Source organism: Salmo salar, chromosome 18, assembly GCF_965601325.2.
Source record: "Salmo salar chromosome 18, fSalSal1, whole genome shotgun sequence".
Lineage (NCBI taxonomy): Eukaryota > Metazoa > Chordata > Actinopteri > Salmoniformes > Salmonidae > Salmo > Salmo salar.
Window position 1 is genome coordinate 29413619 of NC_138308.1, and position 15277 is coordinate 29428895.

General features: G+C 41.9%; 1 protein-coding gene across 1 annotated transcript; it reads left to right on the plus strand.

The window, feature by feature from the left end:
- The first annotated feature begins 916 nt into the window (after positions 1-916).
- LOC106577215 (inorganic pyrophosphatase 1) lies at positions 917-15092 on the plus strand. Its single transcript, XM_014155121.3, has 11 exons — positions 917-1328; positions 3180-3244; positions 8194-8247; positions 9569-9688; positions 10028-10114; positions 10468-10594; positions 10820-10947; positions 12953-13038; positions 13948-14023; positions 14395-14434; positions 14748-15092. The coding sequence occupies exons 1-11, from the start codon at positions 1130-1132 to the stop codon at positions 14777-14779; spliced, it is 1014 nt and encodes a 337-aa protein (XP_014010596.3). The 5' UTR covers positions 917-1129; the 3' UTR covers positions 14780-15092.
- The last annotated feature ends 185 nt before the right edge of the window (positions 15093-15277 follow it).

Consider the following 15277-nt stretch of genomic DNA (forward strand, 5'->3'; position numbering starts at 1 on the left):
TTTTACAGACGTTTACTGACGCGGCCACATTCAACTGGTGTTGAGCGTTGGTAAATTCATCAGTTATTCTATGCTCTGTCAGCACGAGAGTCCTCTGAAATCGGAGTAGATAGCTAGAGATAATTTACAAACGCACTCAAACGACTATACCGCTTAGCTAAACTATGAATGTCATGAATAATCAAGTCAATAAAAGTTGGGTAGTTAGTTAGATTGCACAAAGTAAATATACTGGCAAGTTCAATGTATTAGTAGCCAACTAACGTTACTGTAGGTAGCTAACACAGCATAATGCTGTAATGATATGCTATGCGGTTTGTAAGGATAGAGTAGCTAACAAATTGTCAGCCAACAAAGTGTAACTTATTTGAAAAGTCATTACTTTATTACATTGCTCAACATGTTCTTAACATTTAGCATAATTAAAGCAACGAATTTCTATCGCTCTCGTCAAACTTCGTCTGCATATTTTCCACAAATCTGAAACCGTTGTAAAGCCACGCCCATTTCCTGGAGAATTGCATTATGGGCCAAAAAGCACGGAAATAAGTGTCCATCGCTTGTATGCTTCGTATTTTGGCGAATCTAGTACGACACCCGGGAAACTTTGGCATACTAACTATATTCATACTATGACTAATAAACATACTACATACTCCATTTATGTCACAAATAGTACGGTTAGTATAAGTATTCGAACACAGTTTATGACAACGACTCCCATTGTTAGGGCGGAGACATGAGCATCTCGTCATTATATATTGATCTCTGCTTCAAACCGTATGGAACTGTCTGGAATAATAACTAAGGGCTAATGGAAGAGACCCACTACACGTGTTTAGATATTTTTTTTTTTTTGTTAAATGTTATTTGATGTAGGTTGAGGGATATTTTGCTTTACCGTTTACACGTAGCACATGATCTACTCTAACAAACTATATATAGCAGGACATCGTTTTAGTGGATTAATATCATGATATCTCCCATATTCAAGAAAACGTACAGTAGAATGGGTTGGAGACCTGCCTTACATTCAGCTGGTTTGCAAAAACAATGATAAACTCTTAGAATGAACCACAGACAGTATCCGTAGGCATACGTAATCTTCAACGCGATATGATTATTCGTTATGCGCAGTTGCTGCACTTTCCAAGCTCTGGGCCTTGAAATGCGCATGTGCAGTGTAGTTCTGGGTGGACTTCTTTTGAACACTCAAAGTGCCATAACCATCACTGCAACTTCGGCAAGAAACCAACACAGATTAAATATGAGCTTCACAGTCGAAGAGAGGGGGAACCCCAATACATTGAGCTATCGTTTGTTTTTCAGTAAGTATGGTTCACTTTTTAATGTACATATTAGTTTAGCTTATTAGCTTGCTATAATCGTGTCCATTGTGGTTCGCCGGTTTGCTACTGGGATCGTGCCCCAACCTCCCACGTGTCACTTTTATTCATTGCTTTCGCATTGGTTTTATACTCCTATCTAATGCTACGTTCAAATGTAGCTAGATTTCACATATTGTCACCTACATCGTGGATTTATAATTATAGGCGTGTACCATCGCTTGGCCTTTGCCCCACATTGATTGATTTGAGCAGACAAACTAGTAATTGAATGGACTAGTTTTGCCGGTTGGCTGACATATGCTTCTATCGAACTTGCTGTACTTTAACTAGACTTGGTATCAGGATCCAATTAATTCCTATGTTGTGTTTATTAGATTAATTCTGCAGTTGTGGTATTTCTGATATAAACTAGTGTTGTTGGGATACCACACAAGTAACTCTCGAGAACCCAAGTGGGCCCAAGGCCAGGGGCTTTTAGCTTCCATGTCTTGGGTTCTCAGCTGAATGTATCGACCACAGCTGGCACCTAGCCCTTGATCATGACTATCTGTTCCATACATTACACAAGTCATTGGACGAAGACATCATCTGTATGGAGAGTTTTGTTAAGAGCCCTGATACTTGGTCTGAACATTAACACGTATAGCTTGCAGTATGGTTTTGGAAGCATACGGACCTTATGAGAAATAATAAATACAAAAGCAATAGGTTCAATTGATACACACCTTTCATAGGGTTAGTGTTCCCACATAGCCAGATCTCCATGTTACAGCGCATGTTTAATGAAGACAGAGGGACCACCTGTGGTAATTAGCAATCTGTGTCTCCGAACACCTGTGTAGGATTAGATGTGTAGATGTAGCATAAAGGAAGAAGGCTGACAGAAACGTGTTGTCACTGGAAAATACTGTCTGCTGCAACTATGATAAAGCCGGTTAAAACAGTGTACAATAAGTGTATTTTTAGCCTTTTGAAATTATTTTGATGTGATATGAAAGTAAAGCGTTGGAGAGTTAGGGCATTGCCCTTGGGCGGCAGACAGTTTCGTGAAATAACTATATGGTTAACATTACCATCTGTTGAAAGGGCTACCACACCAACAATTTAGAGAATTCAGTTTATAAACTGTGTGGGTTACGCCCAGTTTCTAAGATGAGGCTTCAAGACCTGTCAAAGGTGTTTCTCATTTAACCAGTTAGGCTGAATGTATCCTTGTTCATATTGAATGTGATGCAGCAGTTTTTCATATTTGTTGCATACAGTGCAGCCTTTGTGATTGAGCCCCGATGTCTATTACTCTGGGGGTTGCATTATGAATACGTGTTATTAATGTGTAAGAGAGGTTGATTACATTTAGACCAGAGCCCTTCGTGGGCATGGATTTTAAGCCTGAGCACTACCTATGCCGACAACATTCAGGCCCGAAATCAGAAATAACTTCCTCCATTAATAAATCCCTTAGCTGTTCCTCTCTCTCACTCGCTCCCTGTGCACAGGCAGCTTGCTCTGCATGCACTCTGGTCATGGTAGCTCTGACTCGGTGAGTAAGTAAAAGAAAGGGGGATACCTAGTCAGTTGTACAACTGAAATGTGTCTTCGAAGACGTGAATGTACTCATGGTATGGTGGGGTATGCAAAATGGGTCAACTTTGAGCACCTCTGTCTCCTGAATGTTTTGGTATTCAGATCCAAAAAGTCACTTTCAGACCACTTCTTCCATGGGCAAACATGCATAGAAATGTTTTTTTGTTTAAATCAAAAGGGATGCAGTCAAAGTGGTTGAATTCATATAGATTAATTTACCTGTATGTTATTGTCTGTTCTCTGTAGAAAATGCTGATGGAAAGTATGTCTCCCCATTCCATGACATACCTATGTACGCTGATGAGAGCCAGGTAAAGTATGTCACCTTTATCCCGCTACAACACCCCATTACACAATAACACACTGAATGTAGATGGGATATCTATTCAACTGTTTCTTTATAGAAAGACACCCACTAACTTTAACTTTTGATTCCATGGTGAAACCTTTTGGTCAGAATAGCTGTAATGTATTATGCGTGTGGGAGAGTAGGAGTAGCACTAGCAAGGTCATAGTCTGTTTGTCAAAGCAATGGTCTTTACCCCTCCAACACTGAACTCTTCAATCATTATGCAGTAATTCTGGATTTCCTGTTATCTTATCTCACTGGAATAATATATCCCAGTTGGATGGCCTTTCGTTTCCTCCAACTCATCCATAGTCATAAATAAATTAGAACTGGGTATATTGATATTATGATACACTAGACTACCGGTCAAAAGTTTTAGAACACCTACTCATTCAATGGTTTTTCTTAATTTTTTATTATTTTCTACATTGTAGAATAATAGTAAAGACATCAAAACTATGAAATAACACGTATGTAATCATGTAGTAACCAAAAAAATCTAAATGTATTTTATATTTGCTATTCTTCAAATAGCCCCCCTTTGCCTTGGTGACAGATTTATACATTCTTGGCATTCTTTCAACCAGCTTCATTATGTAGTCACCTGGAATGTATTTCAATTAACAGGTGTGCCTTCTTAAAAGTTAATTTGTGGAATTTCTTAATTTCTTAATGCATTTGAGCTAATCATTTGTGTTGTGACAAGGTAGGGGGTATATAGAATATATCCCTATTTGGTAAAAGACCAAGTCCATATTATGGCAAGATCAGCTCAAATAAGCAAAGAGAAACGACAGTCTATCATTACTTTAAAACATGAAGGTCAGTCAATATGGAAAATGTCAAGAACTTTGAACGTTTTTCAAGTGCAGTCGCAAAAACCATCAAGCGCTATGGTGAAACTGGCTCTCATGAGGACCGCCACGGGAATGGAAGACCAAGAGTTACCTCTGCTGCAGAGGATAAGTTCATTAGATTTACCAGCCTCAGAAATTGCAGCCCAAATAAATGCTTCACAGAGTTCAAGAAACAAACACATCTAAATATCAACTGTTCAGAGGAGACTGTGTGAATCAGGCCTTCATGGTCAAATTGCTGCAAATAAACCACTACTAAAGGAAACTAATAATAACAAGAGACTTGCTTGGGCCAAGAAACATGAGCAATGGACATTAAACCCGTGGAAATTTGTCCTTTGGTCTGGAGTCCAAATTGGAGATCTTTGTTTCCAACCGCCGTGCCTTTGTGAGACACGGTGGGGGTGAACAGATGATCTCTGCGTATGTATTTCCCACCGTAAAACATGGAGGAGGGTGTGGTGTGTGGGTGCTTTGCTGGTGACACTGTTTGTGATTTATTTAGAATTCAAGGCACACTTAACCAGCATGGCTACCACAGCATTCTGCAGCGATACGCCATCCCATCTGGTTTGGGACTATCATTTGTTTTTCAACAGGGCAATGACCCAGCACACCTCCAGGCTGTGTAAGGGCTATTTTACCAAGAAGGAGAGTGATGGAGTGCTGCATCAGATGACCTGGCCTCCACAATCCCCTGACCTCAACCCAATTAAGATGGTTTGGGATGAGTCTGACAGCAGAGTGAAGGAAAAGCAGCCAACAATTGCTCAGCATATGTGGGAACTCCTTCAAGACTGTTGTAAAAGCATTCCAGGTGAAGCTGGTTGAGAGAATGCCAAGAGTGTGCAAAGCTGTCATCAAGGCAAAGGGTGGCTATTTGAAGAATCTGAAATATAACATATATATTTTGAGTTGTTTAACCATTTTTTTTTTAGATCCTTCATGATTCCATATGTGTTATTTCATAGTTTTGATGTCTTCACTATTATTCTGCAATGTAGAAAATAGTAAAAATAAACAAAAACCCTTGAATAAGTAGGTGTTCTAAAGCTTTTGACCAGTAGTGTGTGTATACTTTTGTGTATATAAATGTATATTACACAAGTGTGTGTGTGTGTGTGTAAATATATATTACACAAGTTACACAAGTGTGTGTATGTATGTGTGTGTGTGTATATATATATATATATATATATATATATATATATATATATATATATATATATATATATATATATATATATATATACTGCTCAAAAAAACAAAGGGAACACTTAAACAACACAATGTAACTCCAAGTCAATCACACTTCTGTGAAATCAAACTCTCCACTTAGGAAGCAACACTGATTGACAATAAATTTCACATGCTGTTGTGCAAATGGAATAGACAACAGGTGGAAATTATAGGCAATTAGCAAGACACCCCCAATAAAGGAGTGGTTCTACAGGTGGTGACCATAGACCACTTCTCAGTTCCTATGCTTCCTGGCTGATGTTTTGGTCACTTTTGAATGCTGGCGGTGCTTTCACTCTAGTGGTAGCATGAGACGGAGTCTACAACCCACACAAGTGGCTCAGGTAGTGCAGCTCATCCAGGATGGCACATCAATGCGAGCTGTGGCAAGAAGGTTTGCTGTGTCTGTCAGCGTAGTGTCCAGAGCATGGAGGCGCTACCAGGAGACAGGCCAGTACATCAGGAGACGTGGAGGAGGCCGTAGGAGGGCAACAACCCAGCAGCAGGACCGCTAACTCCGCCTTTGTGCAAGGAGGAGCACTGCCAGAGCCCTGCAAAATGACCTCCAGCAGGCCACAAATGTGCATGTGTCTGCTCAAACGGTCAGAAACAGACTCCATGAGGGTGGTATGAGGGCCCGACGTCCACAGGTGGGGGTTGTGCTTACAGTCCAACACCGTGCAGGACGTTTGGCATTTGCCAGAGAACACCAAGATTGGCAAATTCGCCACTGGCGCCCTGTGCTCTTCACAGATGAAAGCAGGTTCACACTGAGCACATGTGACAGGCGTGACAGAGTCTGGAGACGCCGTGGAGAACGTTCTGCTGCCTGCAACATCCTCCAGCATGACCGGTTTGGCGGTGGGTCAGTCATGGTGTGGGGTGGCATTTCTTTGGGGGGCCGCACAGCCCTCCATGTGCTCGCCAGAGGTAACCTGACTGCCATTAGGTACCGAGATGAGATCCTCAGACCCCTTGTGAGACCATATGCTGGTGCGGTTGGCCCTGGGTTCCTCCTAATGCAAGACAATGCTAGACCTCATGTGGCTGGAGTGTGTCAGCAGTTCCTGCAAGAGGAAGGCATTGATGCTATGGACTGGCCCGCCCGTTCCCCAGACCTGAATCCAATTGAGCACATCTGGGACATCATGTCTCGCTCCATCCACCAACGCCACGTTGCACCACAGACTGTCCAGGAGTTGGCGGATGCTTTAGTCCAGGTCTGGGAGGAGATCCCTCAGGAGACCATCCGCCACCTCATCAGGAGCATGCCCAGGCGTTGTAGGGAGGTCATACAGGCACGTGGAGGCCACACACACTACTGAGCCTCATTTTGATTTGTTTTAAGGACATTACATCAAAGTTGGATCAGCCTGTAGTGTGGTTTTCCACTTTAATTTTGAGTGTGACTCCAAATCCAGACCTCCATGGGTTGATAAATTGGATTTCCATTGATTATTTTTGTGTGATTTTGTTGTCAGCACATTCAACTATGTAAAGAAAAAAGTAATTAATAAGATTATTTCTTTCATTGAGATCTAGGATGTGTTGTTTAAGTGTTCCCTTTATTTTTTTGAGCAGTATGTATGTATGTATGTATGTATGTATGTATGTGTATACATACACACATAGAGATTTATATCTATCTATCTCACACGTATGTTTATGTGAACACCCCTTCAAATTAGTGGATTCGGTTATTTCAGCCACGCCGTTGCTGACAGGTGTATAAAATCGAGCACACAGCTATGCTATCTCCATAGGAAATAATTTGCTTTAATATGACCTTACTGAAGAGCTCAGTGACTTTCAACGTGGCAACTTTACAACAAGTACTTTTGTCCATTTTTTTGCCCTGCTAGAGCTGCCCCGGTCAACTGTAATTGTGAAATGGAAACGTCTAGGAGCAACAGACTCAAAGTGGTAGGCCACACAAGCTCACAGAATGGGACCGCCAAGTGCTGAAGTGCATTAAAATCATCTGTTCTCGTTTGCAACACTCTCCACCGAGTTCCAACGTCAGCACAATAACTATTTGTCGGGAGCTACATGAAATGGGTTTCCATGGACGAGCAGCCGCACACAAGCCTAAGCTCACCATGCACAATGCCAAGCGTCGGCTGGAGTGGTGTAAAGCTTGCCGCCATTGGACTCTGGAGCAGTGGAAACGCGTTCTCTGAGTGATGAATCACGCTGCGCAATCTGGCAGTCCAAAGGACGAGTCTGGGTTTGGTCAGATGCCATGAGAACGCTACCTGCCCCAATGCATAGTGCCAACTAAAGTTTGGTGGAGAAGGAATAAAGGTCTGGGGTTGTTTTTCATGGTTTGGGCCCCTTAGTTCCAGTGAAGGGAAATCTTAACGCTACAGCATACAATGGCATTCTAGACGATTCTGTGCTTCCAACTTTATGGCAACAGTTTGGGGAAGGCCCTTTCCTGTTTCAGCATGACAATGCCCCCGTGCACAAAGCGAGGTCCATACAGAAATGTTTTGTTGAAATCTGTTTAGAAGAACTTAACTGTCCTGCACAGAGCCCTGACCTAAACCACATCAAACTCCTTTGGGATGAATTGGAACACTGACTGTGAGCCAGTCCTAATCGCCCAACATTGGTGCCCAACCTCTAATGCTCTTGTGGCTGAATGGATGCAAGTCCCTGCAGAAATGTTCCAACATCTGGTGGAAAGCCTTCCCAGAAGAGTGGATGCTGTTATAGCAGCAAAGGGGGGACCAACTGATTTTGGAATGAGATGTAGTGTGTGACACAGGCACACAAAAAAAGCAGAATGATTTTTTGCTTTCTTCTCTTTCAGAACATTTTCCACGTGGTTGTTGAAGTACCAAGATGGACCAACTCAAAGATGGAGGTAGGTTCACCTTGATTGATTGATTTAATGAGCCAGTTTTAAAAAATACACAGTATGTGAAAAACGTGACCGGCACACCACACAATGGCGTATTTCCATGTGCAGGGTGCAGAAACAACCCTGTTGTGTGTTCTAGGGTTGGGCTCAATTCGAATTGAATGCAGTCAATTCAGGAAGTGATTTGAATTTTAAATTCAGATTTTTAAAAAACTTTTACAACTTTTTTTGTTTATTGAGGAGTCATTGAAAATAAATGCCTTTTTTTCAATTTGAATTATAATTTTAGTTTACTTCCTGATTTGACTGCCTTCATTTCGAATTGAGCCTAACTCTGGTGTGTATGTTGTGCTCTAGGCCATGCGGAGATCCTTCTCCTGCTTTACCTTTACAGTAATATACCAAGTCTTAGTCTATCAGCCTAATATAATAATGCAAACCTACTTACCTGTATCCATTTGTCACTAATCAGAACAACTCAGCCTTTATTTAGCCAGATTAGTCTTGCTTTTACGATCTAGGGCCGGTTTCCTGGATCCCGATTAGGCCTTGTCCATTAGCTTTTTAGTTATTTCAATAGAGATTCTCCATTGAGCACACGTTTGAAAAATCCTCAACTAAGCTTAATCTTTGTCTGGGAATCTGGCCCCTGGCTAATCAAGAGGTAAGCAAAATAAGGCATCAAATTTATTTCATAAAGACCTTTTTACATCAGCAGTCACAATGTGCAGTCCAACTACCTCATCCCATACTGTATTTATTTATCTTGCTCCTTTGAACCCCAGTATCTCTACTTGCACATTCATCTTCTGCACATCTACCATTCCAGTGTTTAATTGCTATATTGTAATTACTTCGCCACCATGGCCTATTTATTGTCTTACCTCCCTTATCCTACCTCATTTGCACACACTGTATATAGACTTTTCTACTGTATTATTGACTGTATGTTTGTTTAGTCCATGTGTAACTCTGTGTTGTTGTATGTGTCGAACTGCTTTGTTTTGTCTTTGCCAGTTCGCAATTGTAAATGAGAACTTGTTCTCAACTTGCCTACCTGGTTAAATAAAGGTGAAATAAATAAAATAAAATGTGCTTTACAGATACCCAGTCTAAAAGAGAGCAAGCAATGCAGAGGTAGAAACACAGTCTAGAAGGCGGGAACCTGGGAAGAAACATAGAGAGGAACCAGGCTCCGAGGGGTGGCCAGTCTTATTCTGGCTGTACTGGGTGGAGATTTAAGAGTACGGGTGGCCATTAGGGCCAGATTGTTTTTCATGACGATGGAAGCATATTCAATAATGTTTGGCTTTGCTACTTCCAGATTGCGACCAAAGACCCCCTGAATCCAATCAAGCAGGATGTGAAGAAGGGGAACCTGCGTTACGTCGCCAACGTTTTCCCCCACAAAGGCTACATCTGGAACTATGGAGCAATACCTCAGGTCAGACAGTCACTAACCTGCCACCAGACAGTCACTAACCTGCCACCAGACAGTCACTAACCTGCCACCAGACAGTCACTAACCTGCCACCAGACAGTCACTAACCTGCCACCAGACAGTCACTAACCTGCCACCAGACAATCACTAACCTGCCACCAGACAGTCACTAACCTGGTATCAAGCTACATATGGTCTGACAATGTAGACTACGCTATCCATGTCTAACTGAATTAATTGATCACCTAGAACTGAGTTGGCATTGATTGCCTATTTCTCTGTAGTGATATGAACTAAGTATCTCAATCTTTTTTTGACAGTGATATTTCTCTTTCTTGATAGACTTGGGAGGACCCCGGGCACAAAGATGGAGACACTGGCTGCTGTGGTGACAACGACCCCATCGACGTCTGTGAAATCGGTACCAAGGTACAGCACTTGTTCTTTATCCTGTAACCATTAAACCTTTAGAGCTGATCTGGTTTATTCCATTCACTCTGACATTCTTACTTGCTTCAGGTGTCATTCAAATCAGCTTTTTGACACCTAAGCAAAGTGTCCAATTTTGAAAAGTATGTTGGTAACAATTTGGCTGTTTTGTTACTACATCAGCTGTCTGTAGTGAATTTGTGGTGTGAGCTTCATGTGTGGGTGTCTGATAAAATAAACTTTCCTCAGGCATGTGATCTGTATTTGACATACTATCATTGAAATTGACCTAACCCCATACCAATATCCTACTTCTCTATGTTGTACTGATCACATCCCTGTCTCCTCTCCAGGTGTGTTCGCGTGGTGAAGTGATCAAGGTGAAGGTACTGGGGGTTTTGGCCATGATCGACGAGGGGGAGACTGACTGGAAAGTCATGGCCATCAACGTGGAGGACCCTGAAGCTAAGGACCTGAACGGTAAGCACCGGAGGAGCTGGATGTGGACTAAACTGACAATCCCTAATACAACAGGCCATTCCTTAATGCTGCCCATTGGTCCAGTCACTGCAAGTTGTAGTACTAGAATATGATTGCTCAAGTGAAGAATGCAATCATTGAACTATTGTTTTCCCAGATGTGTGTGTGTCTATTCCTATTGCCACAGTCATCCTCTCACCTGTCTCCTTATCCTGTGTACCTCAGACATCGGCGACATCCAGAGGCTGAGGCCAGGTTACTTGGAGGCCACAGTGGACTGGTTCAGGAGGTACAAGGTACCAGACGGGAAACCAGAGAACCAGTTCGCCTTCAATGGAGAGTTCAAAGACAAGGTATCCATCTTGTACTCCATACTGTTAGGTTCTAATTTTGAGTAAATAACTCACGGACACTAGAGAAGCTTGACCAACTTTAATTCTTCCCAAAGGGTCGATACAGCTGTAATTCATACACATATATATGGCTTCCCCCGTGGTAGTATTCATACCTCACTTTGGGTGGAGTCTCCTCCTTATCGCTAAACATTGCATCATTATTGCTGAGCAGGGAGCTAGCTACATGATATGATCCTTCAATGGTTTCTCCCCTTATCAGTACTGCCACATGTAATCATTTCCCTGCCCTCAACACATTCCAAGCTTAGTTGCACACACTATATACCTTCCTCCTATAACCCTTAACTTCTGGTGTAGACCCTCTAAACCTCAGCACTCCATCAGTGACATGAATAAGTATATTTCATATTCTCAGAACCCAACAATACACAGGAGTTTGTGTTGTGTCAGCCCTGTCTGAGCCAGAGTGGCCCATGTTTCTGTTGCATTAAGCAAGGTATTGCCAAAGCCTCGTGTTCCATTATCTTCGTCCACACCCATCAAGATAATTTTCATTCTGTTTACTTTGTACCACATCATTTGTACCACACTCATCTAAAACAGCTTTTTCAATCTAGGTACATGGATAGCAGTTTAGCATGTATGCCAGTCTGTTTCTGCATTAGCCATCGTGTTGTTATGCCTTCGTAGCCTTGTAGCAATGCAGTGTTGTTGAATGCCGAAACGGTGTGGTACCCAGGCTAGATTGCATTGGCCAAATAGAGGGCTGAAATTTCAAATCAAATCAAAGTTTGTCATGTGCGCCGAATACAACAGGTGTAGACCTTACAGTGAAATGCTTACTTACAGGCTCTAACCAATAGTGCAAAAAAGGTATTAGGTGAACAATGGGTAAGTAAGAAATAAAAACAACAGTAAAAAGACAGTGAAAAACAGCAGCGAGGCTATAAAAGTAGCGAGGCTACATACAGACACCGGTTAGTCGGGCTGATTGAGGTAGTATGTACATGTAGATATGGTTAAAGTGACTGCATATATGATGAACAGAGAGTAGCAGTAGCGTTGCAAGACCCACAGGGGGATATTATCCTGTTGCAACATAGTATGTCCCTGTGTTCAGTGAAGTTCAAAAGTAACTAGCAAGAAAATTGGGTTTAAAGTGATCGGCTCAGCATAATACAGAAATACAAAGGGTTGGTTTCCTTGACACAGATTCAGCCTAGTCCTGGACTAAAAAGCACTCACAATTGAGATTCTCCAATGAGTTAGCATTTTAGTCAGGGACAAGGCTTAGTCTGTGTCCAGGAAACCCCCCCCAATCTGTATGTTTCATTACCCTGACAACAGCCTCTGCTCGGTCTGTAAGTTTCATTACCCTGACAACAGCCTCTGCTCGGTCTGTAAGTTTCATTACCCTGACAACAGCCTCTGCTCGGTCTGTAAGTTTCATTACCCTGACAACAGCCTCTGCTCGGTCTGTATGTTTCATTACCCTGACAACAGCCTCTGCTCGGTCTGTATGTTTCATTACCCTGACAACAGCCTCTGCTCGGTCTGTATGTTTCATTACCCTGACAACAGCCTCTGCTCGGTCTGTATGTTTCATTACCCTGACAACAGCCTCTGCTCGGTCTGTATGTTTCATTACCCTGACAACAGCCTCTGCTCGGTCTGTATGTTTCATTACCCTGACAACAGCCTCTGCTCGGTCTGTATGTTTCATTACCCTGACAACAGCCTCTGCTCGGTCTGTATGTTTCATTACCCTGACAACAGCCTCTGCTCGGTCTGTATGTTTCATTACCCTGACAACAGCCTCTGCTCGGTCTGTATGTTTCATTACCCTGACAACAGCCTCTGCTCGGTCTGTATGTTTCATTACCCTGACAACAGCCTCTGCTCGGTCTGTATGTTTCATTACCCTGACAACAGCCTCTGCTCGGTCTGTATGTTTCATTACCCTGACAACAGCCTCTGCTCGGTCTGTATGTTTCCCTGTCAGGACTTTGCCATTGAGACAATCAAGAGCACCCATGGCTTCTGGAAGGCACTTATCTCTGAAAAGACCAATGCTGGAGGACTCAACTGGTGAGGAGAGAACACAATGTACAATCCTCTTACAGTACAGTACCTCTAAAACTGGTGTTTATTACAGTCCCATCATTTTAATATAATTACTGTGAAGTCATTCTTAAAGGTCCAATCTGTAATTCTAACCCTGCCACTTAATTTGTGAAATTTGATTTGACTTCTGTTTGAGTACCGCAACAAGCAAGAACTTGTTTGAATCTGTGTTGGTCAATATCTTCAACAGATGATCAGGTCTATATAATTATCAAACATACATTAGTAATGGAAAGGAAACACAGACTCTTAAGTATAGCAATTCTCATTTAGTAATACAATTGTAGGCAGAAGTTGGTACAGAGTACAGTATGATCGCTCTCCACAGGTTCTGCAAAATGTCTAAGACATCCTGTAACTCATATAGCCGCTCCCAGTCCTCCTTGTGTGAGTTTCCCTGGCAACAACATTTTAATAAATCTAACCTCCCCTGACAGCAGCAACCATCTTGTCAGCAATTAAAAGCTCAGAAGTGAGTTTGACCGAAACTTGACCTTTCATCACAAGTATAAGGTCATAACAAGGTGAACGAGTCCAAGCATCTTCTGACAGGTGGCTGTTTTCATCAGGCCAGCAGCAGCCTTGTGTTCTCAGAAAACCAGTCGTATTCTCAACCTCAGATAGCCATGGTGGGGCCCAGACAGGAGGCGTATGAGCGTAGGCGGTTTCTGCCTTCTGATAGTGTGAAGGGCACAACACTCAAAACAGGTGTTAATACACACACAGAGGTCTCCTAGAAGAGGAGACCTTACAGTTTATCATAACAATTTATTAACCCTTTGAAAGGTATGAGGCCTTGGTTTAACCTCTTCATCTGAATACAGTATTAGAGAATTAATTAATATCTGACTGATCTTTCCTCCCATCCTGCAGTAAAAACACGTGCGTGTCGGCGGGAGACAGCCCCTTCTACTGCTCTACGGACGAGGCCAAGGCTGTCGTAGGCGGGGTCAGTACTTCCTGCTTCCTTATGACTATGTTCTAGAACTTCAGGGTCAGCTCAGAACTGTCTCCTTTTATATGCTGTGCTCTTAATTGCAGCGGTCAGTACTGCGGTTAATACTACGGTCAGTAGCTATTCAAATAAAATAGAGCAATTCAAGGATGAAACTCGCTTCTGTTGATGGGGCCGGACTTCAAATCAAAATGAGCAATTCAAAGTGCATTGCAGGGATTGTAATATTCTACACATGCATGCTTCCTACAAACCTCTGGTGTTTGTCAAACATGTCTGGCATACATCTTTACACTTTGCTCAGTCAGACCATCCAATTATGTATTTATTAATGCTTGTATTTTTTGCGATTTTTATTTTTTTAGACAAGCCCTTATGGAACTGAAGATCATATCCCCTGCTCAGGTAAGTCTCTTAAAATAGTTTTTACCTTAAGATTTTGAAAAGTAAGTCCCTGCCTTGACTATCAGATGGTTAATTGACGTATTGTAAAAATCCCACTTTTATGACCAACCTGGAATGATAAGGAAGGATTGCATGGTTGTACACACATTTTCTTTTAGGACAGTCAATTCCATTGCTATTCAGGAAGTAAGCTAAGATTCCAATTACATTTTTCCCCAGTGGGGATAATTGCAATTTCAGTTTACTGCCTGAATTGAAATGGAATTGACCCTGTACAACTCTTTTTTTCTTCTTCTTTTTTTCCTATTTCCAGTGGATAAATGGTTCTACTATGAGAAGAAGTAACTTTGCGAAGGAGACTCAATGGACCAGAAGTGTCTCATCTGTTTAGCTAGCATACTTGAAGATAATAGTCGATGGGTGTGACTGAGAAACAATAGACTATCTTCTCCACACTCGGAAGATGAGAGGAGATAGAAGGACAAAAAGAGTAATGAAATCATGTCTTAGGAAATGCATTTTCCCTGTTATTTAACAAAGGTCTCATTGGAGATGTGCTGTCCAACAGCTGGCACTGGTAGTGTGCTAGCTATAGCATGCACTGTATGCCAGGATCATCTCAATCGCCTTTTAATAAAGCTTTTTCTGTTGAAAAAAATTCTATGATCATTTTGTTTAATTTCAATATTTTATTTGGGTCTTTGTTGACAACCTTTTGTAGAAAGTTCTACTCTGTTACCCAGCTGACATAGTATGTAGATGAGGGTTGATTTGGTTACACTTTGCTAGAACAGTCGCATACTGTACTGATATTGAAAAACACAATACTGCCATCTAGCGGCA

Bases quoted from the DNA above. Each gene is read 5' to 3' on its own strand.
- LOC106577215 (XM_014155121.3), top strand. From the start codon at position 1,130: ATGCGCAGTTGCTGCACTTTCCAAGCTCTGGGCCTTGAAATGCGCATG. The intron at 10,948-12,952 runs GTATCCATCTTG...TTTCCCTGTCAG, and splicing joins ATGGAGAGTTCAAAGACAAG to GACTTTGCCATTGAGACAAT. The intron at 14,435-14,747 runs GTAAGTCTCTTA...TCCTATTTCCAG, and splicing joins AGATCATATCCCCTGCTCAG to TGGATAAATGGTTCTACTAT.